Source organism: Ochotona curzoniae, unplaced genomic scaffold (assembly GCF_017591425.1).
Source record: "Ochotona curzoniae isolate NIBS_2020 unplaced genomic scaffold, NIBS_Ocur_1.0 contig_4501, whole genome shotgun sequence".
In the NCBI taxonomy this organism is placed as follows: domain Eukaryota; kingdom Metazoa; phylum Chordata; class Mammalia; order Lagomorpha; family Ochotonidae; genus Ochotona; species Ochotona curzoniae.
The window spans coordinates 9,297,258-9,322,747 of NW_024466307.1; the positions used below are offsets into that span (position 1 = coordinate 9,297,258).

The 25,490-nt window shown below is 36.0% G+C and overlaps 1 protein-coding gene across 5 annotated transcripts in view; it reads right to left on the reverse strand.

Moving 5' to 3' along the window:
* FAM172A (family with sequence similarity 172 member A) overlaps window positions 1-25,490 on the reverse strand; it is a 270,353-nt gene that overhangs the window by 225,971 nt on the left and 18,892 nt on the right. For all 5 annotated transcript variants that reach the window (XM_040986040.1, XM_040986044.1, XM_040986041.1 and 2 more), the window contains 2 exons: window positions 21,409-21,510; window positions 19,478-19,578 (listed from right to left, as the gene is read on the reverse strand). In XM_040986040.1, the coding sequence (XP_040841974.1) occupies window positions 19,478-19,578; window positions 21,409-21,510 (203 nt within the window). The remainder of the gene's footprint in view (window positions 1-19,477; window positions 19,579-21,408; window positions 21,511-25,490) is intronic.

Genomic DNA, 25,490 nt, shown 5'->3' on the forward strand with positions numbered 1-25,490 from the left:
GTGTTTGGCAGTAGCCACTCTTGAACTTACTGAAAAAAAAAATGTGGACAAACCGAAAGTCAATAATTCTTACATCCAATAGGTAACTAAGGACTTCAGACAAACGCTGCCCTGACAACTAGCAAGACCGATGAGAGAAGGAACCACAGAAACCCTTAGCTGAAGCCAGTATATTATAAATGATTACTTGCTGCAGGCCTAAAACAGACTAGTTTAAGAGTGAAAAATTAGGAAGCCTCCACTCAGCCTTAAAGGAGAGGAAGTGCAGGCATTTGTTGAGTTTTCTTGCCAGGAGCCCTACTGATTTCTCACTGTGAAAACTGCAAGGAAAACCCTCTGGTGCTTCTGGCAGATGAAGGGGCCGGGGGCGGGGAGAATATCCATTTGGAAATACCACAATGCTCTCTGTTTTACTTAACAAGCCTGACCTCCAGGGAAGCTGCTTAACCAGGGACTTATCGACACGGCCGGCTAAAGCTCACTACAAGACTGAGGCCTAAGACACAGAATCGGTGCCTTTCCTTTTCCTCCTCACCAAAATTTTGAATATATAAACAGAATTTTTGTGAAACACCAAGGGATTATAACTAAAAGAGTCAAGGCCTATATAAGGCCTCTATGAGATCCAAAGACAAAACACAAAAGCAAGGTCACTAGATGAAATTCTATCCTCTGACACACATCTAGAACAAGCAAGGAATGCAAAATATAAAATTCACATTAATGACCAATCTATCTCAGTTTGTTTTACTTATTTTATCATGCAAGGCTTTCAACATAAAATCGCGGGTATGTCAGAAGGCAAAATGAATAACAACAACCAATCCAGTCTGAAGAGAGACAGCAATCATCAAAACCAGACTGATAAATGGCAGAAATACTGGAATTATTAGGTTGCAAATTTTTAAAAAATATACGAGTAGTATGCTATGGAGTTTATCGTGCAAGGTGTACAACATACAAGAACAAATGGCATTGTGAGCAGAAGCATCACTAAGTAACAATCAAAAGAAAATGCTAGATCAAAATCATCCTAAAAGAAATGAAGCACGCCTGATCGGCTCACCAGATTGGACATAACCAGAAAGAAGTAGCAAGCCTAATGACAGGCCAACTGAAACTTTTACAACTTTTTGGAAGGGCTGAAAATTTTCACAAATATTCTCTCTCTCTCTCTCTCTCTCTCTCACACACACACACACACACACACACACACACACACACACACAGAGTTCCAGAAATTATAAAGAACAGATAATGGGATAAATACAAAAAAACTACACATAGCCATATCTTTTTAAACATATTTTATTTTTACTAGAAAGTCTCAGAAATACAGAGAGGAGGAGAGACAGAGAGGAAGATCTTCCATCCATTGATTCACTCCCCAAGCGGCCACAATGGCTGGCTCTCCCACACAGGTGGCAACATCCCAAGACTTTTGGCCATTCTCAACTGTTTTTCCAGGCCACAAGCAGGGAGCTGGATGGGAAGTGGAGCAGCCGGGATTAGAACCGGTGTCCATATGGGATCCCAGCCTGTGCAAGGCGAGGACTTTAGCTGCCAGGCTACTGTGCCAGGCCCACCATATCATATTTAAATTGCAGAAAGACAAGGAGAAAATTCTGAAATAAGCTGGGTGTAGGGGCCAGGGAGATACTTTATCTTGAGAATCACCAGAGTAAGGATTAACACTGAACTACTCTTGGAAAACACACAAACAAAAAAAAGAGCAAAGCAAAAGATTCAACAACCCGAGAATTTTGTATCTTTCAAAATTATCCTTCCAAAGTGAAGGAGGGGCTGACACATTGGCATAGGAGATTGGGTCTCTGCCTCTGGAGCTGGCATCCCATGCGAGCACCATTTATGGTCTGATCCAGCTCCCTGCTGGTGAGCCTAGGAGAACAGTGAAGGCTGACCCAAAACCTTTAGCCCCTGCACTAACACAGAATAAATACATCATTTTTTTAAAAAAGAAATTTCCTTATAAATTCCTAAGTCAAAAGTCACTACAGCATTCTGATTAATTGTAAATATATCACAAACGTAAATAAACTTTGATACTATGAGGTCTTGCTATGAAAGGTGAGAGATGAAAACTGTTTTTAGCGACTTTTATAATATCCGTACTGCTACTCAGTTTCACTATATTAATCAAAAAAGGCATTAGAAAATTTCATAGATTTTAAGAAGCCAGTCTAACACATTTCATCTCTAAACAAAGTTCAACTGGTAGATTTTAGCTTTGAGCCATGTCTTGATTTAGAACATGTTTATCCCCAAAGCAGTATGTTCAGAACATTCACACAGTACATTTTTTGCCTTCAGGGCCAAGCAATTTATGGTTCAAAAGAATCAGATTTACTATTATAGCAGCAGGATAATGCAGTTTTTCTAGAGGTATTAAAGGTTATGAAAGCTGCATGACAAATTTAATATTCCAGATTAATTTTTCATTTTTAGTCAAAGTGGGAAATTTATAAAGCTTACAAACAATTATTCATGATAAAATACTAATAATAAAAATTTTAGGAAAATGCTAACCTTCAATGCTTAGACCAAAAAATGAAACCAATACATCTGTACGTTTATTTTCTACTTTATGCCATCCTTGTCCTTTAAGGATTTTCTCAAAAACTTTGCTTAATTGCTGTTTTTAATTCATACAGGCAAATTTACTCGAATTCATTATAAGCTTTAAATTTGGATTCTAAATTTGTTTAAGGGCTTCCTATTTATGCTGCCTTTTCTATGTTTCTTCTTTTCAAATATTTTTGAAAACTGAATTTTTTTTTTAGTTCATTGTTTCTGATATAAAGTTCTATCCTGAGGAGGGCATTATGATACCAAGCATTAAGCTACTACATTTAGGATATCTGCATCCCACACTGGAGTGCAGGTTCCAGTCTCAATTCTTCTGCTTACAATCCAGCTTGTCTGCTGCTGGGCCCTTGGCTCCCAGGTGGGAGGTCTGAGTGGAGTTTCAGGCTCAGGACTTCAGCCTGCCTTAGCTCCAGCTGATGGAAGCAGCCAGGGGATTGAACCAGCAGAACCAGCAGATGGAAGGGCTCTCTCTCTGCCTCTCTCGCTCTCGCTCTCCTGCTATTTCACTCTACTTTTCAAATAAATAAACAAATCTTAAAAGTGTAAGTGCCTCATGCTAGAATTCTATTCCTCATGTGACAGCTCTACAGTTCTAGTATGAATATTTGGCATACTGTAATCCAAAACTAACACCTTTATTCTCCTTTTCAAGAGTTGCAAAGTGTGAGTGAATGTCACTCATTTTTAAAACTCATCTCTTATGTGTTATTTTTATACAGTATATTTGTCACATCTTGCTGTTTTATTTTTGGTATTGTTTTATGTAGCTAACATTTGTTTAGATCACTCATAAGCTTATCTACTCTTTCACTCAGTATTCCTTCTTGATTATATCTCCAATTCTCTTGCTACTGACGTCGTCTTCATTAGTATTTTAGGAAAGACAGACTAGCGCGTTTTTTTCCTGGTGTCAGTCCAGCTGTAGCTACAGGCTCTCCAGCTTCATTCTGACTTTTTTCCACAACTGCTTCTATGTCTACACTGTGTCACAGAGTCACTACGATATCTAAGTGTAGGTTTCAGCTAATTCATTTCCTCAAGAGTCCATTTACTTCTTCAATCATTCATTAATTCAGAACAATTCAAATACTGTATCTCTTCAAATCATTTTCTGCTCTGCTCTTCCTCTATGACCCTACAGATGAAGGAATTTCAAAAAAGTCCCTGGAAAATGGAATTTTAAAATAAGTTTATTTTAGGGCAAAACCAAATGAAAACCAATGCATTTGTCCTTATACACATATTCATAAACTTTTTGAAGACCTCCTAATATATAAATATATGGATACTTATTTCCAAATTTATCTATGTACAGAAAGTTTTAAAAAGTGAATATATCCGTGCATGTGCATCCACAGACACACACTCACAAGCATTTGCTGAGAGTTGAGAAGCAATAAAATCATGAGCAGTGCAAAAATCTTGAGTTTTCTGTAACTCACTACTAAAAGGAGTAACTTTCATTGAAGAAGACCTTGAGCAGAAAAACTACAAGACTGAAAATAATTTTGATTTTGCATCAGAAGTTAATACTGAAAGGCCATTAATAAGTCTTGAAAGACAACAATATGCCTGATGAGAATTCTAGCCATAGCTGCGATGACTCAGGCATCAGAACAATGGAAGCAACTGATCAGATAACCAATTCAATAAAAGAGGAATCTATGAATTCATAACAATATAGAGTAAAAAAGAAGTAAAGTAGAAAGGAAGCAGAATGTCAGCATTTAAAGAATAATAGCAGGTGCCCAGTGCTGTAGCCTAGTGGCTAAAGTCCTCGCCTTGCACATGCACTGGGATCCTTTCTGGTGCTAGTTCTGATCCCGGCAGCTCCCATGTGAGCGGCAACAACCCAATCATTCATATCCTCGATTACTGCCTGCCAGGTGTGCATTAACAGAAGTTGGAATGAAAACTGGAGCCAAGGGGCCGGCCGTGTGGGGGAGGACACTAAGCTATCACGTACAGCACTGACATCCCACGTGGCGCCAGTTTGCGTTCCAGCTTCTACACTTCCAATCCAGTTTCCTGTTACTGCACCTGAGAAACTAATGCAAGATGGTCCAAGTACTTGGTCTCCCTGCACCCACATGGGAGTCCTAGAAGAAGCCCCTGGCTACTAGCTTCAGCCTGGCCCAGTTCCAGCCCCACTGCGGCCATTCAGGGAGTGAAGCAGTAGACAGATGATCATTCTCCCTCTTCTTCTGTCTCTCCCTTCCTTTAAAACTCTGTCTGACTAGGCTGCAGTTCGTGCTGGTGTACGTGAGGGCTGAGTGTGTGGTGGGCAGGGTTGGGCTGGGCTATACCATCCGCTGATTTACGTAAGAGAGAGGGCTAGAGACAAAACCGACCCAGCAACTGCAACTGTCAGTATGTGCCTAAGCTGATGTTTGTGATGGACTGAGCTGGACCCTGTACTTGTAACCATATTATAAATCAAAACCACACAAGACAGTACAATAAATTCAGCTGGACTTCAGCTTACAACCTCAGTACAGTTATAAATATCTGGGATTGCTTTCTCATCGTCAACAAGCAGAAAACGGTATGAACTGCATCAAACTGATTCAGCCAAAAACAGATCAGCAATACAGATCTATGATCCAAGAAAAAAACGAGCTGGTGAGTCACACGGTCACCTTTCTGCCAGGAACTGAGCTCTGGGCTCTGTGCCCTGCGGTGCACTGAAGGAAGGCTGGAGTCCAGGGAAGTGCAGGTGTTGAGGTCTGCACAGCACAAGACCTGAGAAAACAGAGTCACACAAAAAAGAACCCAAGACTCATGTTACCTAAGATTTCCTGAAGTCTTTGGATGAATTGTTAATCTGTGCAGACACTGGGTGAACTCTGCAGGGCTAAGGAGGGAACACTATCAGGGCAGAGAAATCACTGCAACTTAAACCCAACAACTCCCAGACTTCCATTATGACTAGGAATCACTCGTGTTCCACCCAGCCAGAGCTCCAGAGACTCACTGAGGTCTCAACAGTCATTAGTGATCTGAGAAAGGCCATACTTCATAAGAGAGCTAAACTATCCCTAGAATGACTTACTGCATATCCAACACAGCCAAAACAACCAAATCCCCCAAGAAGCCCAAACAAAATCCAACATTTCATTAATGGAGAGGCAGCACTTATTTGCTACAAACTTACCAAGATCACAGTTACATAGTCCAGCATCAAACAGAAAGTACTTGATACAGTCAAAGAAAAATGAAGATGACCCCTAACAAGAAAAACGAATCACTAAATAAAGAGTCCCCAAATGACTAAAAATTAGGACATCAGGAAACAAGGATATCATGCTGACCATTAATAAAGTAGTCAAAGCCATAAAGCAAAATACAAGCACGATGAAAACTTATATAGACTTTATTTTGTAAGTTTTTAATTGTTTCTTCCATGATACAGTTTTATAGATAGAGGAATTCCTGCTCCTGCTGCCCTATTTTCCCTCCCATAGTATTACAGCAGTGTATTCCTTTAGTAACAGCCACTAGTTTAATATTCTGCTTTTTCAGTGTATCTCTGCAATGTAGATACAGGCAATGGTAGAAAATCTAGTATTAAATTGTCAAGGTATATTTAACAGTTTAATTGGGAGTACTAAACATAGATTTTAAATGAATACTAACGGAACTGCTAAGACTGAAAAGTTGTATATCTGAAGTAAAAGCAGCGCAAGACGTTAGCAGCAGCTGAAGTGCTTCAGAGAGAAAAAAAATTAGCAAAAAAAAAAATGCCCTTTCTATAAGAAAAGACATCAAACACAGAAAATTAATAATATCTCAGTGATTCTTGTGCCACAGCTGTAAATGGTTAAAAATATACATATTTGGAGTATAGGAAAAATGGATGGGCACAGAGAATACATGTTTAAAGAAGGGCAGTTTATGTTCAAGAATGAAAAAGGTATTTGTATATTTATTTGAAAATCAAAGTTCTGAAGAGAAAAGGAGAGACACAGAAAAGAGAGAGATCTTCCCTCTACTGGTCATTTCCCTAATGGCCACAAGGCAATTGACCCATCCAAGGCTTCCACATGCGTACAGGGGGCCTGGAACGCTTGGTCTATCTTCCACTGCGTTTCCAAGGCCATTGGCAGGGGATTGGAAATGCAGTAACTGGGAATCTGCATCAAGATGGGCTGCCAATGCTGCAGGTGGTGGCTTTACCACCTATGCCACCACACCCACCCCCAGGGTTTCAGATTTGATAAAATTATAAACCAACAAATCAAAGAGTACAATAACTATAAAGAAAAAGAACACTAGGAACATTTCATCATCAACTGGCTAAAAATCATTGATAAAAAAATCTTTAAGGGGTCCTGCACAGTAGGTAGCCTAGTGGCTGAAGTCTTCGCCTTGCACAAGCCAGGATCCCATACGGGCACTGGTTCTTGGGACTCTGCACCAGCGCGGGAGACCTGGAAGAAGCTCCTGGCTTCAGATTGGCTCAGTTCTGGCCGTTGTAGTCACTTGGGGAGTGATTCATCAAATGCAAGATCTTGCTTTCTGTCTCTCCTCCTCTCTGTATATCTGATTTTGCAATAAAAAATAAATACATCTTTTAAAAAATCTTTGAGAAGTGCCTAAAAAACAATTATTCTAGAGGGAAATAAATGTAAGAAATATCACTGACTTCTCAACAGAAATAACAGAGCCAGAAGAAAATCAAGTGCCACCTTAAAAGTGATCCAAGAAAAAGAAAAGTATTCCATCACCTGGAAATTCTTGTCCAGTGAAGATATTCTTCAAAACTAAAAGCAAAGATATCTAACAAAGAAAAGCCAGGAAAATTAGATCAGTCCCATTCACAATAGCCAATAGCCATTAAAATCCAAACACTTTGCGATAAATTTAATCAAGGGCATACAAGTTCTCTAAAATCTAAAAGTACAGAATATTAAGGACAGAAATTAAAGACACTAAAAAGTGGCAAATCCTTCATGATCACAGATCAGAAGAATCAATGTAATAATAACGTCCATGCCACCCAAAGCGATGTACAGATTCAATGCAATTTCTATCAAAATACCAAGGACAATCTACTCAGATCTAGAAAAAATGATCCTGAAGTTCACATGGATGAACTGGAGACCATTATGCTTAGGGAAATAAGCCAGTCCTAAAAAGACAAATATATGTGGTAACTAACACATAGAACACAAAAGATGCAACGTATATGAAAGAAATCAACCCCTTCAGATTTGATTACTGTTTACAGCTCTCGTCTATATCTCCTGAGAAACAGCGATCATTCTGTTTACTATCTGTTTATTTATTTAGTGGTGCATTAAGCCTATGATTGTAAACTAAACCAAAGGCATATCACTGCCAAAGTGAAAAGCAAGGTAAGAAATGAGGAAGGATGCCGTGAAGTATCATTATATTCCTGAAAGTGTTGTATGAAATACATGAAATCCGTTCCATTTATTTAAGTAAATAAAATAGAATCATGCCACTGTAAACATTTTAAATTTTTTTTAAAAAAATTTTAAATCAAGAAGGAGGGTATGTGAGGAATATGGGCTATACTTTGAAATATAAAAAAGGTGTTCATCTTATATGAATAAAATGCTTTACGAAAGATAAAATATTTTTTTTAAAAAGAAAGTTCACTAAGCTAAAGAAAATCATTCAAGATGGAAACCAAGACAGAAGCAGAAACGGAAATTATGGGGCTCTCATGTTCATGGGAGAAGATATATTTCATTTCAGAAAACTTACGGCAATTGAAGATGCTTACTGGAAATTCCTAGCAATCATTTTTAAAGTAAAACAAAGAGGTACGGCCAATAGGCCCGGGGAGGAGAGTAAAAACATTGCAATCAAACACACAGCACCGTCATCCTAAAACTCCGAGAACGGCAGGTTTCACATTACCCTTCTAACAAACATAAGGCAAAGATGCTCTAATCTGTTGCTATAAAGTGTTATTTGTAGATCATCTGTAAATAACCTACTGGATGCTTTAAACCACCTGCAGGTCATTTATAATATCAAATACATATAAATGCTATGAAAACAATTGTTGTAACATACTGTTTAAGGAATAACGACCACAAAAGTCTGCGTATTTTCAATGCAAAAATATGTTTTTTCCCCCTGAATATTTTCTTTGTTCAGTTGGTTAAGTTTGTGGACATGGACCCTACGGAAATAGGGTGAATTGTATATTCAGTTAGTGCCACCACTTTTAGCTAAGATTTTTTTCATGAGTGCAAGATTTTATCATACAACAGCCTATTTCTCTCTGCAAAAATATTCCTTTTATAGTTTCTCCATAGAGGGAAACTAAAAGAATCTCAGAATGCAGGCATTTCAGAGGGCAAGTAAACACCATTCTTACAAAAGACTAACTCTACTTAGATAAATAATAATTTTTTTACAAACTTAAATAAATTGTGTCAGATCGAACAATATAAAAAATGTAAATCACTGAAATTTAAATTAAGATTGGGGAGTATAAAACTTTTTTCTAAGAATGAATCAGAAACAGAACTCAACTATTTAGTTATACCAAGTATAATTCAAGACATTTAAAAATAGATTTTTATTTCAGAAAAGATCTAATAAGAAAATAACCATCTCTATTTCTAAAATTCATACAAAAATATAAACCCTTTTCTAGTGATTTTCACACAATTATATAATCTCCACAAACATAAGAGTCAGTGTAATAAATGTATGCTAAGAATATTCTTTGGCAATAAAATAAAGATGCACGAAGCTGAAAAAGGTACCTCACCTTCCATTTAATATCTTGGTATTTTGGCTCAATGAAAGCAAACAAACTAAGAATAAATTTACTTTAAACACATAATAAGTAACTCTACTGATATCTGGAAGCTATTTCATTGTATACAATATTTTGCTTTGTAGAGCCTCACCAGCTGGTACCATTTGCCCAGAGAAACAGCTATATTTAGTTTCATTGTATCAGATGTTCCCCACTGTCAGTTCTAACTATATGCAACCCCATAGTGCCAGAACACTTTAAGAGAAATGCCTCATTAACTTGTATCTACGAAGACCACTCTCTTCAGTGAATTCAAATTAAATCCACAGACTTACTATCTCCTAACAGAATTCTCCACGTATCTTTGTTGTTGTCCTTTTTGGACTGCAGAACCAAAGAACAAAGCCACCTATTTAAAAGTCTTTTTCCCAATCCTGTAATTGTGTTGACATGAAAGACAGTAGTGGAAGTATATCTTCAATGATTAAGAATTACAGAGCTATTTTCATAAAATAAGAACTCCAAATAAAGAATTCCTTCTGCAAGGTAAGTGGTGCACAACTTTCCAAGGACAAGTTTGGATAATATATTTATAATTGACTTATAATTGATATTTATAATGTACAGTGGGTTCTCAGAAAATGTCTGGTAACAGTTCTGAGAGTCACATTATCCAGACAGGAAAGAATCAGATGAACTACTGAACACAAAAAATTTTCAAATCAGATATCAGTCATTAAGTTGAAGGCATGTTTTCTTAACAAGTTTTACTATTCATAATAAGTACTAATTAGTAAAAAGTTAATGGTAGATAGTAAATCACATAAATCATTTAGAAAGGATTATAACAAAAGCATGCATACCAAGACAATATCACTGAATTACAACCACAGTGAAAAAGAGAAGCCTTATATACTGTTTTTAGGGATGGAAAATTGGTCTAGCCAATATGGAAAACAGTATGAAGTTTCTTCAAAAATTAAAAACAACTTCATCATACAACTGAGCAATCTCACTACCAGGTATTTATCCAAAAGAACTGAAATCAGAATGTTGAAAATACATCCTTCGCACTGTCATGTACACTGAAACATTATCCGCAGTCACCAAGACACAGAAACGCCCATCAATGGGTACACGAACCAAACATGGAGCACACGTGCAATGGAATGTTATTCAGACACAAGGAAGAAAGGGAATACTGTGATTTATGCAAACACAAATGAGCCCAGGAAATACAATGCTAAGAGAAATAAGCCAGTCAAAGACAACACAGCATGATTCCACTAATAATAGCTATCTAAAATAGTCAAAATGTTACAAACCAAGGGAAAAAAATGGTAGTAGTCAGGAAAAGGAGGAGAGGAAAACCAGAGGAGGGCATTTGATCAATAGGTAGGCAATTTCATTGACATAAGACGAATATATTCTGGAGATCTATACAACATCTTGCTTACAGTTCATATCATACTATACAATTAAAATTTGTGAAGAGGTAGATTTCACATTTAGTGCTCTTATCACAACAAAAATATACAACTATATGAACATAAATTTACAAATGTATGAGTAAATAAAATTTCATTGCCCTTTTCCAAATCATCATAAGCACAAAATATGATCTGCTGAAACTACAAAAAATCTTGTAGACAAGAACCATATTACATACACAGGAGTTTGGATAAGAAGTCACCGAAGCTTTGGCCTCTTCTTCATTCTCTTGCAAACATATTTCCCAAACAGAAGCACAGCACTTTCACAAGCTCAAGGGTGTGGATGCTCAGTCCCTCTTCTATCAAACGCAGAGCCATTTTCTTACTGCCAAGACTTTTGAGATTACTCAGAAACTGCCTAGACAGTTTATATGTGTGTGTGTGTGTGTGTGTGTGTGTGTGTGTGTGTTTGTTCTTATTTGTGTGTATGTCATATCTATGTCTGTATAAGTATATGCCAGTAGATACAGATGTAGGCATATATTTACATTATAAGGTCCAAACTCTTGTATCTCTACTAATGTTCTTAATGCCTAGGGAGTATTAGATGGAAATATGGGGGGAAGGGTGGAGAGGGCATGGACTAGCATATAATTTGGAAGTCAAATAGAGTTTATCTTTACTAACTGTAAAATTTAGCCCAATTTTCTGTTATTTCTAAAATCACAATCAATTATTGAGAATGAAAGAAATAGACATAAAAACTTAGAACACATCCAGCCTTCTTCTGGCTCATGTAAGATATATTTGTAAAATATTTGTATGTAAAAATAAATGACATACATTGCAAACCACATTTCATGCAAAATACACTTTGCATTGAATATCTACCTGAGTAAGGATTTTTTTTTCAGAGCACAGAAAGATAAGAAAGACTTAGTACAAAAGGACATTGGCTCAGAACAACTTACCAGATGAACATAAAAGGTTAATTTTAATAATCAGATTCATAATTCATCTAATCTAGGAAATGCCAAGAATAGCTTAAAGAGATATTCCATTTAACATGAACTAATGCACCAACTGTCAGTAACAGTGAGGATGACTGAATGATTCTGATATACAATATGCTTGTGTTTAATGACATCAATAGACATGTAGGAAATTCACTGTGGATTATTTGCCCAGTTACTGTGATGCCTGTAAAACCATTACTAGACTACAAATCTCATTCTACTTTTAGAACTGATCATGATCCAAGAAAAAAAATAGCACAAAACATATTATTTCTTTCTTAGACAGGTACACTTCACTATAAATATAATTTTAAGAATGTTATGCTTTTGTTTCTGGCAAAGAAAAACATCTCTAAGCATTATTCATATGATTTCTTTCCCCTAAAGTTAACATACTTTAATGCCATATGGGCACAAATTTACTTCTGTTCATTTAAACTTGTAATTAAACTTTATAACATAGAAAACTGCTAAAGTAAAATAATCTCATTCCACTGAAAGGCATTTTTTTTTCCAAAATAACACGGGTGATGTGCCAAATGGCTGGGGTGGTAGCTCATTATACCTTCAGAAAGGATCCAAGCTTGAGGCTTATCTTGTGTTCTCACACACAGAGCAAAACCTTGGAATATTATCAAGGGTTAGAAGGGCAAACCAAATGACTATATTGAGTGAAACCATTCAGAGAGGCATTAGATGTTCAGTAATCTAATGAGCAATACACTGTTAATCTGATCAAAGCCTTTTATTGTAACTTTATTAAATAGCTGAACCCTGTATCTACAACCTTCAAACTTTTTCACATTAAAGATAAGAAAGACTTATCTACAATAAAGGAACATAGTAAATAATGTTACATGCAAAATGAGTTTTAGAAAAATAAACTGCTTGGGACAGACATGTGTTCTATTTGTTAGTACACCTGTTGAGATGTCCACATCCTATTTATGATGCAGCATCCTGTGACACACACCCTAGAAAGCAGCAAGTTGCTGCTCCAGCAGTTGGGTGCTACCAAGAATCTTCAATACCTAGGAATAAACCTAAAAAATATGGGGAAAATGTCTATGATGAAAATTACAAAACATTTTTTAAAGTAATATAAGAAGACACTAAAAGATGGAGAAATTTACCGCATTCCTAGATCAGTAGTATCAATATCATCAAAATGTCAATATTACCAAAATTCATACACAGATTCAATGTGATCCCAATTAAAATCCCAACAACATTTTCTCAGAAGTAGAAAAAACTGATATAAAAGTTCATCTAGAAACATAAGAGACCATGAATAGTCAAAGCTAACCTGAAGAATAAAAATATAAAGCTGGAACAATCACAATTCCAGACCTCAAGACATACTAGAGAACAGTAGTCATCAAAACAGTCTGCTACTGGTACAGAATTAGAGAAGAAAATCAGTGGAACAGACAGGAACCCCAAAAGTGAGCCCACACATGCAGAGCCAACTGACCTTCAACAAGAGAACTGAAAACAAAGCAGGAAAAAAGTGTGTTCTCTTCAACTAATGCTGTTGGGACAATTGGATATCAGCATGTAGAAATAATAAACAAGACCCCTTCTTGTCACTGAATACAAAAACAGCTCTAAATGGATTAAGGATCTAAATCTGCACCATCAAATCAACAGGGGAAACATATGAAGCTCTCTGCAAGATACAGACATTGGTAGAACATCTTAGGAAGTCATGAAAAGCATGGGCAGTCAAAGCCAAAATAAGCAAACAAGACTTGGACAAAGGAGCTCTGTACAGCAAAGGAAGCAATCAACAAAGTAAGAAACGAGAAAGTGAACAGGCATTTTTCAATGTCCAAAATAAAATGGCTAACAGATATATGAAAAAATGCTCAGGCTCCCTATGTATGAGGGAAATACAAAGAAAGACCACACTGAGGTTCCAAAACGCCAGAAAAGTTGGCCTACATTCAGAACTCTACTAATAAACTTTGCTGTCTTGCATGTGGGAAGAAAAGTATCCAAATCCACTGTGGGTAGAGTGTAGGCTATTGCAACTACTATGGAATTCAGTATGGAGAGTGCTCAAAGAATTGAAATTTGATCTATCCTATGCCACAGCTACCCCACTCCTGGGAATATATCTAAGGGAGACAATATCGGCCTATGAGAAAGTGATCTGTAATCCTATATTTATAACAATACAATGGAAACCAGATGCCATGGAAACAAGAATGGATAAAGACATTACGGTACTCCATGGAGTAATACTCAGCCATTAAAAAGAATGAAATGTTACCATTAGCAACAAAATGGTCCCAACTGCAGACCATTACACTCAGTGAAATAAGCCAATCCCAAAAGAACAAATTTCATATTTTCTCTCTGACATAAGGTAATCTTCATGCCTAACACAAGTTAAAAAATATATATATATTTATATATGCAAATACAAGCATGCATGTACATATATTCTCATACATGAACTGTATAAGGGAGACGAGCATATCAGGAAGTGAAGATATGCTGCAGTATGTATCTCTACTCCCAAATAAAAGGGGGACTCCCAACATAATGTAAATATACATTGACAACAGGATACTAGACTTTCTACCACTGTTTATACCTACAATGTATGATACACTTAGATAGCAGAATACTGGACTTACGACTGTTGTTGAAGGACTACATTATTGTAATAATTTGTTGAAAACTGTTGGGGATACAAGGGGTGGAAGGGGGAAATCCCTCTGCCTATGGAACCATATCATGAAAAATTATATATATATATATATATATATACATATACTTTATATACAGACATATATAATATATATAATTGCGTGTATGTATGAATATATATATAAAAGTTCATCTAGAAACATGTTTCTAGATGTGTGTGTGTATATATATATACATACATATATACACACACACCTTCTAGTACAAAATCAAGAAGATGGCTAGTGTTGTGGCATTGTGGCTTATGCTCCCGTCTGCAAAGCTGGCATCCCTTATGAGTGTCAGTTCATGTCCTACGTACTCTAATTCGGAACTAGCTCCTTAGTAAAGTTCCTGGGAAAACAACAAAAGACGATCCAAGTACTTGGTATCCAGTCACTCACATAGAACATGATGGAGTCATATTCTCACTTATGATGTCAACCCTAAGTTCCTGGCTGCTGTGGTCATGTGGAGAGATAACCAGAACACAGAAGAACTCGCTCTCTCTTTCTCTTGCTCTCTAATTTTGCTTTTTCAATTAAACTAATTTTTAAAAAAGAAAATTTTCTGAATCTAGAAGCAGAAGGGATCCCTGAATCCATTTTCATTCCTGAAAATATATCAGAGAAAAGAGTAAAACAAGCCATGGATTTTCAGATCAGCTACTACATTTATTTGCACATTTCAAGAGAAGCATAAAAGGCATGATGCAAGTTAACTGACTTACATTCCTTTCTTTTTAAGATGTATTTATTTTTATTGGAAAGTAAGATTCACAGAGAGAAAGAGTGATAGAAAGATCTTCCATCTGCTGATTCACTTTCAAAGTGGCCACAACGGCTGGAACTGAGCCAATCCAAAGTCAGGAGCCAGGAGCTTTTTCAAGGTCTCCCACATGGTTACAGGGTCCCAAGGTTTGGGCCATCCTCTACTGCTTTCCCAGACCACAAGCAGGGAGGTGGAAGGGAAGTAGAGTAACCGGGACACGAACCAGCGTCCGTATGGGAACTGGTGCTTTCAAGACAAGGATTTTAGCCACTAGGCACCAACTAGGGCCTTGAATTACATTTCTAAGTGATAGGCAACAACAGGTTTGCGGGCTTAGATTGAAGCCATAAAAAAAAGTTTGCATAAAAGTGTTCAGTCTTATGTGACAGATACAGCAAGAAACGTAACAGTATCTAATATTGATTCAGTATTATATTTAATTATAAGGTAGGTCTGTGGTCAAAATCTACAAACACAGAATCATTTTTCTGCCATCTTTTCTTCACTGAGCTGTACTGCCTATAAAGTGATTTAACCCCAGAAGCCTCCTTCATGAGTTAAACAAGTGGCAGAGAAGGAACGACAAATACACAGGCCTAAGACTACTCAAATTTCTAAATCCCTTATCAGAAAGCAAGCCAATGGACAAAGCCCCAACAAACCGACCACTTGATAAGAGAAGCTGTTTGGTGCTTCTCAAATACTGACATACTAACAACCCGAAGACAGTATTAAACGCAGACTGATTCACTGGATCTGCAGGGAAGCCTGAGAGTGGCCACTTCCAGTGGGTTGCCAGAGGTTGTATGGAATGCGAGCAAAAACACTTGGAGTTATAACTGTTAGAAAACTTTATCGGAGAGACAAATCATGGCCTTTGTGGTCTGTGGTGCTTTATATTCTGAATTTACTCAAAATACAAGATTTTGAAAGTTTCTGTCACAGGAGGAATGGTTACATCACTCATATACATATATTGCCTTCAACTTGTGGCTAATGAGAATAAAAAGTTTTACTTCCAAGTAACAATCATAAGTGAGCTCATATATATTCTATACAATATATCTGTGTAATTTTCTCCACATAAAAATATTTGGAGCATAATGATCCTTAAGATTATCTTAATGCAGTTTCTAATTATCTTCTGGTATATGATCTATGTATAAAGGTAGTGTTGATTCCAACTTCAATTAACCAATTTAGCTCACAATGTGCTCTTCCTGCTGCTAGTATTAAGAATAAACCTAAATATATAATTCATTTCTTGGCACTTGTTAAAAGGTCTTTTGATAACATTTTAGCAATATGTAGGTTTCTATACAAGTTCAAAGAATAAACTCATTTTAACAGGGTTGTGAAAACTTGCATTTTGAGAATAAACTAATCTGATTTCTGAAAAGAAATGTCAGGTTCATGTATTAAGTATTACATTTCTCAAAATAAGATTTGTTCTTACAAATTCTGACTCTGAGAAACTGTGTGACTGTTACAGAGAATAATGGCAAATGCATCTGCTCACATTCAAAAAGTTTATCTAGTGTTAAATTCATCAGGATATTACCAAGGGATACTACTGCAATCAAGAACTTAAACACAAAAAAAGTAGTGCTTGCATGGATGGCACAGAAAAATCAGTTATTTAAAAAAGAACATCTGTTATCACTTATCTCCCAAGTGAGAATAAATGGAACAATATATCAATAATCATCATTAGGATTACTTCAGTAAATTTAAATTTGAATTATGTCAACATAAGAATGTGTTCTTCAGTATAACAAGTCTACATTAACAGACCAGAAATCTGTCAAATAAGGAGTCTCTCAGGCTCACATCAACCATCAAAAACTAATAATCTCATTACATATTCAATGACCTCACTGATGAAATATTAATAAAAATCACTTTCCAAAGTCTCTCCTAATCTACCTAAAATGATACCCATAAGTTGAGAAAGGTGTAATTTTAACATAGCCAAGACAGCCAAGTGTTGTTCATTTTCTGATTTCATGCTTATGTAGAAATGTTCAAATATTAAATGGTTTTCTTGTTATATTAAAAGTATGCTGTTTTCAAGGAAGGCCTGAAACCTACTATGACAAATTTCTTCCAGTGTTATCTTTGCAAATGTTAGGGAGAATTCACCACTGAGGACATTTGCTATTTCTCCCGGATCTTTTTTTTTCTTTAAATGATGGGTTATATAAATTTCTGCTGCTTACTTTTAAGCTAAAAAGTAAAACTGAGAATTTTCCCAGCTCTCAGAAACAACATACTGTACGTCATCAAAACTATACTTCCTATTACTTGAATCAATTAGAGTGTACTGAGATTTGTATTATATCCCAAAAAGGCCCGGGGAAAGAATTCTGAAAGAAGATGTACTCCTAACGTTGTCGAGTAGAAATGGTCAGTTAACCACGTTGCTCAAATTTTCTAATATCTCCACTTAGTTTTTGTCCTACTATTTATGAATTACTGAGGAGGGAGCTGGAAATTTTATCACTGTATTTTCCTACTTTTACTTTTGGTTTTATTAACATTTCCTTTGAATTTGCTCTATATTTTGAACATATGTTATTAGGTACAGAAACTTTTAGGACTATGATGTCTTAATTCATTCATCATGATAGCGGGACTCTCTTTAGAACCAGTAACATTTTCCCCATCCTTTTCGACTACACATAAATTTATAATAGCTGTTTTAATGCTCTTATCTATTTCTATCTTTTGTATAGTTTTTGAGTTTTTTATACAGATTCGTTTTTCTCCCAGTTACAGGTTATATATTCCTAATTTTAAGCATGTTGGGTGATTTCTGACTATGTTTCAGACATTGTGAATTCTACATTCCTCCTTGAATTTTACTGTATTCATTAAATATATCCTTAGGTTTTCATCTGGGATTCTGAAACAAAATCAAGTTACTTGGATTCAGTTTGACCCTTATGACTATGCTTTCAAGCTTGAAAGAGGGATTGTTAAGTGGGCCTTAGTGTAGAACTAATATGGTTCCAGTACTAAGACAATGATATTTGAAAAATATTGACCCAATGTCATATGGATAGAAGATCACTTCTGTCTGACAGGAGGAAGGACAAATTAGTCTTAGCTTGGGAAAGCGTCAGAGTTCTAAGTTTACTTCTCTCTAATGGATGAGTCCTTGTCTTGGAAGATGCATGCACTGATCTGCACTCAGTCAAAAGCTCAAGGTAAGCTCACTACAGATCTCTACAGAGTCCTCTTTTTACCACTTTGTGCATCTGACTCCTCTCCAAACACTGTTCTGTAAATTACAAACACCGCCACAGCCTCCCCAACCATGAACTCTGCATGGACAATGCAGTGACAGATCCAGGTTATGTTGTATGCCCTCCACTGCAGTTCCAAAGTTCCACATAAGCAGCGAGACAACAGTCAATGTCTCAGTAATTATTTCATGCATTTTCTCTGACATTTTGTTTATCCAGGAATTCAAAGACCATCAAGAAAAACAAATCGGAATCTGGGCATCCTATGTAGGAGCTTAACATACTGTGCCACACTGGTCATCCTTGCATTAGGATCTCTTATTACACAGTATAAAAGAACAACAGTATAAAAGAAATGCAGCAAAATCTTTATCTTCAGTTTCACTAACATTATTACCTTCAGAAATTTTACAAATTTATTGAAAAGCAAAAAGAGAGAGAGAGAGATGTGCAACCTACTGATTTATTCATCAACTATCCAACTGCTCACTTTCCAAGTCTCCACAATAACCAGGAAGCCCACAACAGCCGTAAAGAAGGCAAGGCCCCGAGTGCTTGAGTTGTTCATTACCTGCTGCTAACTAGACTACACACTGGCTGACAGCCGAGGCACTCTAACACGAGACTCAGGCATTCCGACTGTCACATCAATCACTAGGCCAAATGCTCAATCAATCACATTTTTTTACTCCATTTTGTGACTAATTTTTAATCTAAAAATCTCATTAAGTGGCACTAACCCATCCTTTTTTCCTTCCTTCCTTCTTTTCTTGTCTTTCATTCTTTCTTTTTTTATTGTAAAGTCAGAGTTAAAGAGAGAAGGAGAAATAGAGAGGAAGATCTTCCATTTGCTGCTTCACTCCCCAAGTGGCTGCCATGGCCTGAGCTGAGCCAGACTGAAGCCAGGAACCAGGAGCTTCTTCTGAAGGAAAACAAATGCAAAGAGTATTTCTTACATACCTCTCCTAAAGCCTCGTATCTTTTCTGGTTCCATCTGTGCAAATCTTCTCGGTAGTTAAAAACAAATGGTTCTCCAGTTTTTATGTGCCTTAATTGCCCCTCTAGAAGACGAATAATATTATGACAATTAATATTGTACTCACAACAATATGGACAAATAATGTCTGACACAAATTTAAAATTAATTTTTTTCGGTCATTTTCCAAAACTTTAATTTTTCATAGTATATTCTCTTCAACTATCATGAGAACAAACACATCAACAATATAAAAATTGTTGTCTGTTTATCAGAAACTATCCTTCTTGAACTTTCTTTAATCCAAATCATGTTAACAATACTTTCAAGTCCACTACAGATATCTCCATCAGTTTCCATGAACAAGCTCCACACTTGAGGAGTAAAAAGCACATATACCAAACAAACAAGAATCAAATAAGACAGCAATCCAAAACTTGCTACAGGTGAATCATGGAGACAATAAAGTCTACAATGATTTTGGACCAACAAACAATTCCCATGGGCTGGATGAGATTTCTGCAACAGGCCTAGAAATTTGGATAGAGTAGCAAATGGAAATTGGGAAGGGCTAGTGAGGATGAACCAGACTCTGTTAAATCAGAGATCTTTAGTGAAAACAACTCATCTTTACTGATTACTAGTTACTTATTATTTGTTTACTATTTATTATTTAATATTAAATTATTTGATTTAATGATTAACTGCTAATTATTTATTTACTAATTGCTAAATTCTGATAATTTCACGGGTACAAACAAAGCAGGAAGAGGTGTCCCTGGCAGTTTTTGCAGGACCCTTTTAGCACTCTCCAGCCTGGAGCAGGTAAGGTTTCTAAATGAGGCTTACAGAATGCTCCCCCAGTGCTGACAGTCTGGCCCACAGATGTTTCCTTTTTATACACCAAGGAGATGTGCTGCTTATGTGATCATCTTTAGAGAAACATTCTCATATATCCAAAGAACACAGTTTGTTTACCATTAGCAATAGTTAATTAGTCATCTTGCCCAAAGTAGTGTAAAAATATTAGCAGCAAATGTCATTGTATGTTTACTAAAATATTTAACTATCAATATCTTTCTCTGCCATGCAATCAATAAAATAGTACTACTCACACATACATGCACTGGCAAAGAAAATCCTTTATTAAAAAAAGCATGAAAATTAGATTGAAAATTTGGGGTATCTTTTATTTAATTCATTTAACAGTCTAGTATTTGGAGGCTGTCGCTATAAGTCCTAATATCTTTGACTGATAATACAATGAGATAGTCACCAATCCGAAGATGACAAATTCACTTTAGGCAGAGCAACAAATAGAAAGCCACGACTAAAATGCCATCTTCCCTGTATTAACGTTACTCTTCCAGCATAACAATGTCTGATTAATCCAAGTCAGTGTTTTTTGCTTTTGTTGTGCCGGAAACATTCTTGAAATCGATAGTAGAGTCCACCACATTCTACCTATAATGGTTATTTTACATAATACTTAATAAGTTTTAAAGCAAGAATGCTGTCTGAAAAATTACAGAAAACTGTATATTTTTATTTTTAAGTATCATCACATATAATCTTTTGCCAGTCACTTCATTTTAAGTAAGATATAAACCCATTTGATCTTTCTATATCATTTTATTAGGAATTCCAACTGAACATCGAGGTGCTAGATGGTCAAGGTTGAAATGTGCACATTTAACAAGTTCATAACCATTAATTTATATGAATTGAAAACTATGAGAAATTATTAGTTGGTTTTTTCACTTGAGTGAAGGATTTTACCATGCAAGCATTAAGTCATTACTACTCAAAATAAATAAATAAAACATCTAGCTAGCCTTTAAAGTAGCAAATAATAACTTTTCTATGATCCTACTTGCATGGATAAATAAATTCTTCATACACAATATATACTTACTTTCATTAAAAGCATATTCAAATCCTTCCAGGGTATCAGGAAAATCAAGAGGAGGTTCATCTTTTTTCATGAGTTCATCCAAATCTATCCTAGACAATAAATCTAGAAAAGAAATAATATGACATTTACTTATATTCATTTTCATAGCTAATCATATTTCTAAATCAATGTAGATTCTTCTTTAACGTTTTCCAGTTAACTTCTGCATTTCTTCTAATGATGACACACTATGTTTCTAAATTTCCAAAGTGCTATAGTATGATTAGCATGATTTTAGCATGAATAAGCATTTTAAAATCATAATTTTCAAAAAAAGTATAACTCAGATCCTTTACATCACTAATTATATTATTAGTATCCTATATTGAAAACATTACTATGCCTTATTTAAATCCCTCTGCAGTTTAAATGTTTCATGTTAGGCTGTTTTGATTATGATTGTCCTTCTATGTGAAATGTGACAGTATGTTTCTGGGTTTGCTTTTACTGTTTAATATTACTGTAACTACATGAGTTCTCCTATGTATTCATATAACTTTTTGGGTCATTTTCTAGATTTGAGAATTCCTTCATTGGTTCCTCAGCAAGTGCGTAAATAGCTTTGGATAGTATGGACGTTATGACATTAACTATTCAAATCCATGTATGTAGAGGCTGTTGTTTTGTTTTGTTTTGTTTTTCATGTGTGTGTGTTTCTGTTTCCTTAATATTTTGTAAATTTCATTGTGGTAAGTTTTCACATCTTGGTTAAATTTTCTCTAAGGTATCTAAAACTTTTTGGGAAAGATCTTACAAATTCTTTCTCAGTTCTGTGCTGCTTGTGAACACATATGCTATTGATTTTTATATGTTCATTTCACATTCTGCAAATTTGCCAAGCTCGCTTATGAAGCCATAGTTATAGAGGCAGAGAGAGATCTTCTCCATCTGCTAGATTGTGTCCCAAATGGTTGGAATGGCTAGAGCTGAGAAAATCCAAAGCCAGGAGCCTGGAGCTAGCTCAGGGTTTCACGCATGGTTGCAGGGGCCCAAGCATTTGGAGCATGCTGCACTACTTTCACAGGCCATAAGCAGGGAGCTTGATTGTAAGAGGAGCAGCAGGGACTCAATCCAGCACCCTTATGGGATGGCATCAGTACCAGTGCATACAAATTTTTGAACTCACATATTTCCATTGAATAGATCCTTTAATCATTACATAATGACCTTGTCTGGTATTAACATATCTACTCTTGCTTGCTTTTTATTTCCACTTGCATAGAATATTTTTCAATCTTTTGCTTTCAGGGTATGTTTGTGTTGTAATGTGTGTTTCTTGTAGGTAGCAGATAGATGGGTCTTGTTTTTTCACTAAGGCAATCTGTATCATTTAATTGGAGAATTGAGCTCATTTACATGTAGACTAAAGAAATAAAATAGAAACCCAGGAAACTAATACATGTATCTAACTAATGTTTGCCAAACAACCTAAAAAGACTTCCTGGAGAAGGGACAGTCTTTTCAACAGATGGTGTTTGGAAAACTGGATCTCCATTTGCAGACATATGAAACAAAAAAGACTCCTTCCTTACACACTATACAAAAAAATAACTCACAATATATCAAGGATTTCAACAAAAGACCTAAAACCATCAAGCTGCTAGAGAGAATCATAGGAGAAATATTGGAAGACATGGTATCTACATACCACTTTAAAGATTTCAAAGCCTATCACATATATTTCCTCATCAGCCATGATAATTATGAAACAGTAACAAGTATTACCATCTTAACAGTCTCTTAAAGAAAACTAAGTTCAGAAAAGAAAAACTGCAAGTCCAAAATCACAACCTAATGATGAGACCTAACTCAACGCTTTTTTAAAAATCACCATACTGACTGTTTATGCAACATCAACCCTGTAATATTTTCATCTCCATCTTCTCCTGTTATAAAGAATAGTTATGAATACAAATATGTGATATTTACTTTGTTCAAAACATTTTGAATGATAAACTGAACAAAAAGGAACTCCTCAAATTTTTCCTGTCAGCTGGAGAACTTGACACAGACTTTTAAAATTTCATTAACATTGAAAAGAGATAGAGGAAGGAACTGCCAAAAATCATTCTTTCTGCTTCATATAAAGAAAAGCAATAGCATAAACTTTCATTTTACTCCGAAGCCAGTGAATCACACACACAAAAAGTATAATGAAGAATTTCCACTGAAAACTCCTTCAATCTACACAGTACAGATTTGAATCTTTATAATTAAATATTTATCACATGTGCCACGACTATTCTTTTTTCCTTAAAAGATTATTTTTTAATTGTTAAGGTAGATATACAGAGAGAAGCAGAGACAGAGAGAAATTTTTCATCAGTTGATTCACTCCCCAAGTGGTTGCAATGGCCAGAGCTAAGTTGATCCAAAATCAGGAACCAGGAGCCAGGAGCCAGGAGCCAGGAGCTTCCTTTGGGTCTCCCACATGGGTGAGGGTCCCAAAGCTTTGGGCCATCCTCTGCTGTTTTCCCAAGCCACAAGCATGGAGCTAGAAAAGTGGAGCAGCCAGGAAAGGAACCACAAATGTTCTTTTTAAAACATGACATAATAAAAGCGATTCAGCAACTAGAATTCTAAATGTGAATAAGTACATACCAGCTATACAAGTACTATTGCAAAACTAAATGTATTCAAAGTAGGGACTCAGACACACATCCGTACACCAGTGTTGACAGAAATACTGCCCACAACAGTCAAGCAGTAGAAGCAACCCAGAGTTCCATTGGCAAATTCATAGTATAGTGGTTTATTTTATGTGTAAAACTTGATCACAGAAAACATACATTATTTGTCCCTTGGGGATTGGCTTATTTAACTGAGTATAATGATCTTCAATTGGGACCAGTTGGTTGCAAACAACATTTCATTCTTTTTAATGGCAGAATAATATCTGAGTTGTTTCTATATCTTTGCTATTGCAGATTGTGCTGCTATAAATACAGGGTTGCTGGTCCCTTTCTCATAGACAGATATTCCTTCCTTTGGCAATATTCCTAGGAGTTGGATAGCTTAGTCACAAGTAGCTCAATTTCAATTGAGCACTCGTCATGTTGACTTCCATAGTGGCTATATTAGCCTACACTCCCAACAACAGCGAAGGAGGGTACCTTGCTCCCCACATCAGTAGGTGTTGTCAGCAAGTTCTGAATGCAGGCCAATGTCACTGGAGTTAGATGGAACCTCAATATAGGTTTTATTTGTATTTGCCTGATGGCTACATAGCTTGAGCATTTTTTTCATATGTATATTAGCCATCTGAATTTCTTCTTTTGAAAAATGTCTGTTCATTTACTTTGTCCATCTCATCACAAGGTTTTTTGTTTTGCTGTCACTGAATAACTGAAGCTCTTTGCAAATCCTAAATATTAGTTCACTATCAGTTGTCTCATACGCAAATATTTTCTCCTATTCCATTCATTGCCTCTTCACTTTGGTGAGAATTTGCTTTGCTGTTTTGAAGCTTCTTAGTTTGATGCAGTCACACTTGTTTATTTTGCCTTTGACCACCTGTGCTTTTAGTTAGTTTTCTGAACATTTTTTCCCAATTCCTATGTCTGGGAAAGTGATTCCTAAGTTTCCTCTAACATTTTAATGCTTTTGTGATACAGGTTTAGGGCCTTGACCCATGTAGAGATGATTTTTATAAGGTTACAGGTGTGTGTGGGGGGGTCTTATTTCTTATTTCTGCAGGCTGATATCCAACTATCTCAAGAGCATCTGCTGAAGAGATCAAACTTTTCCCCAGAGCTATTCTCAATTCTCTTGTCACAGATTAGTTAGGTGGGCATGTGTGGGCTCACTTCCGAGGTTTTAATTTTACTCCACTGATCTCAGTTTCTGTATCAGTACCAGGCTATTTTGATTACCACTGCCCAGCAGTTCATTTCTTAGAGCAGTTCTAGGTTTACCTAAAAATGAGCAGCGTACTACCTAGGGTTCTATGGAAAAACAGAATCAGTATATTTCCAAAAACATAAACGGTTTAGACACTTCAGTTAAAAGAGAATATTACCAAAAATGCAAGATTTGTTTATCCA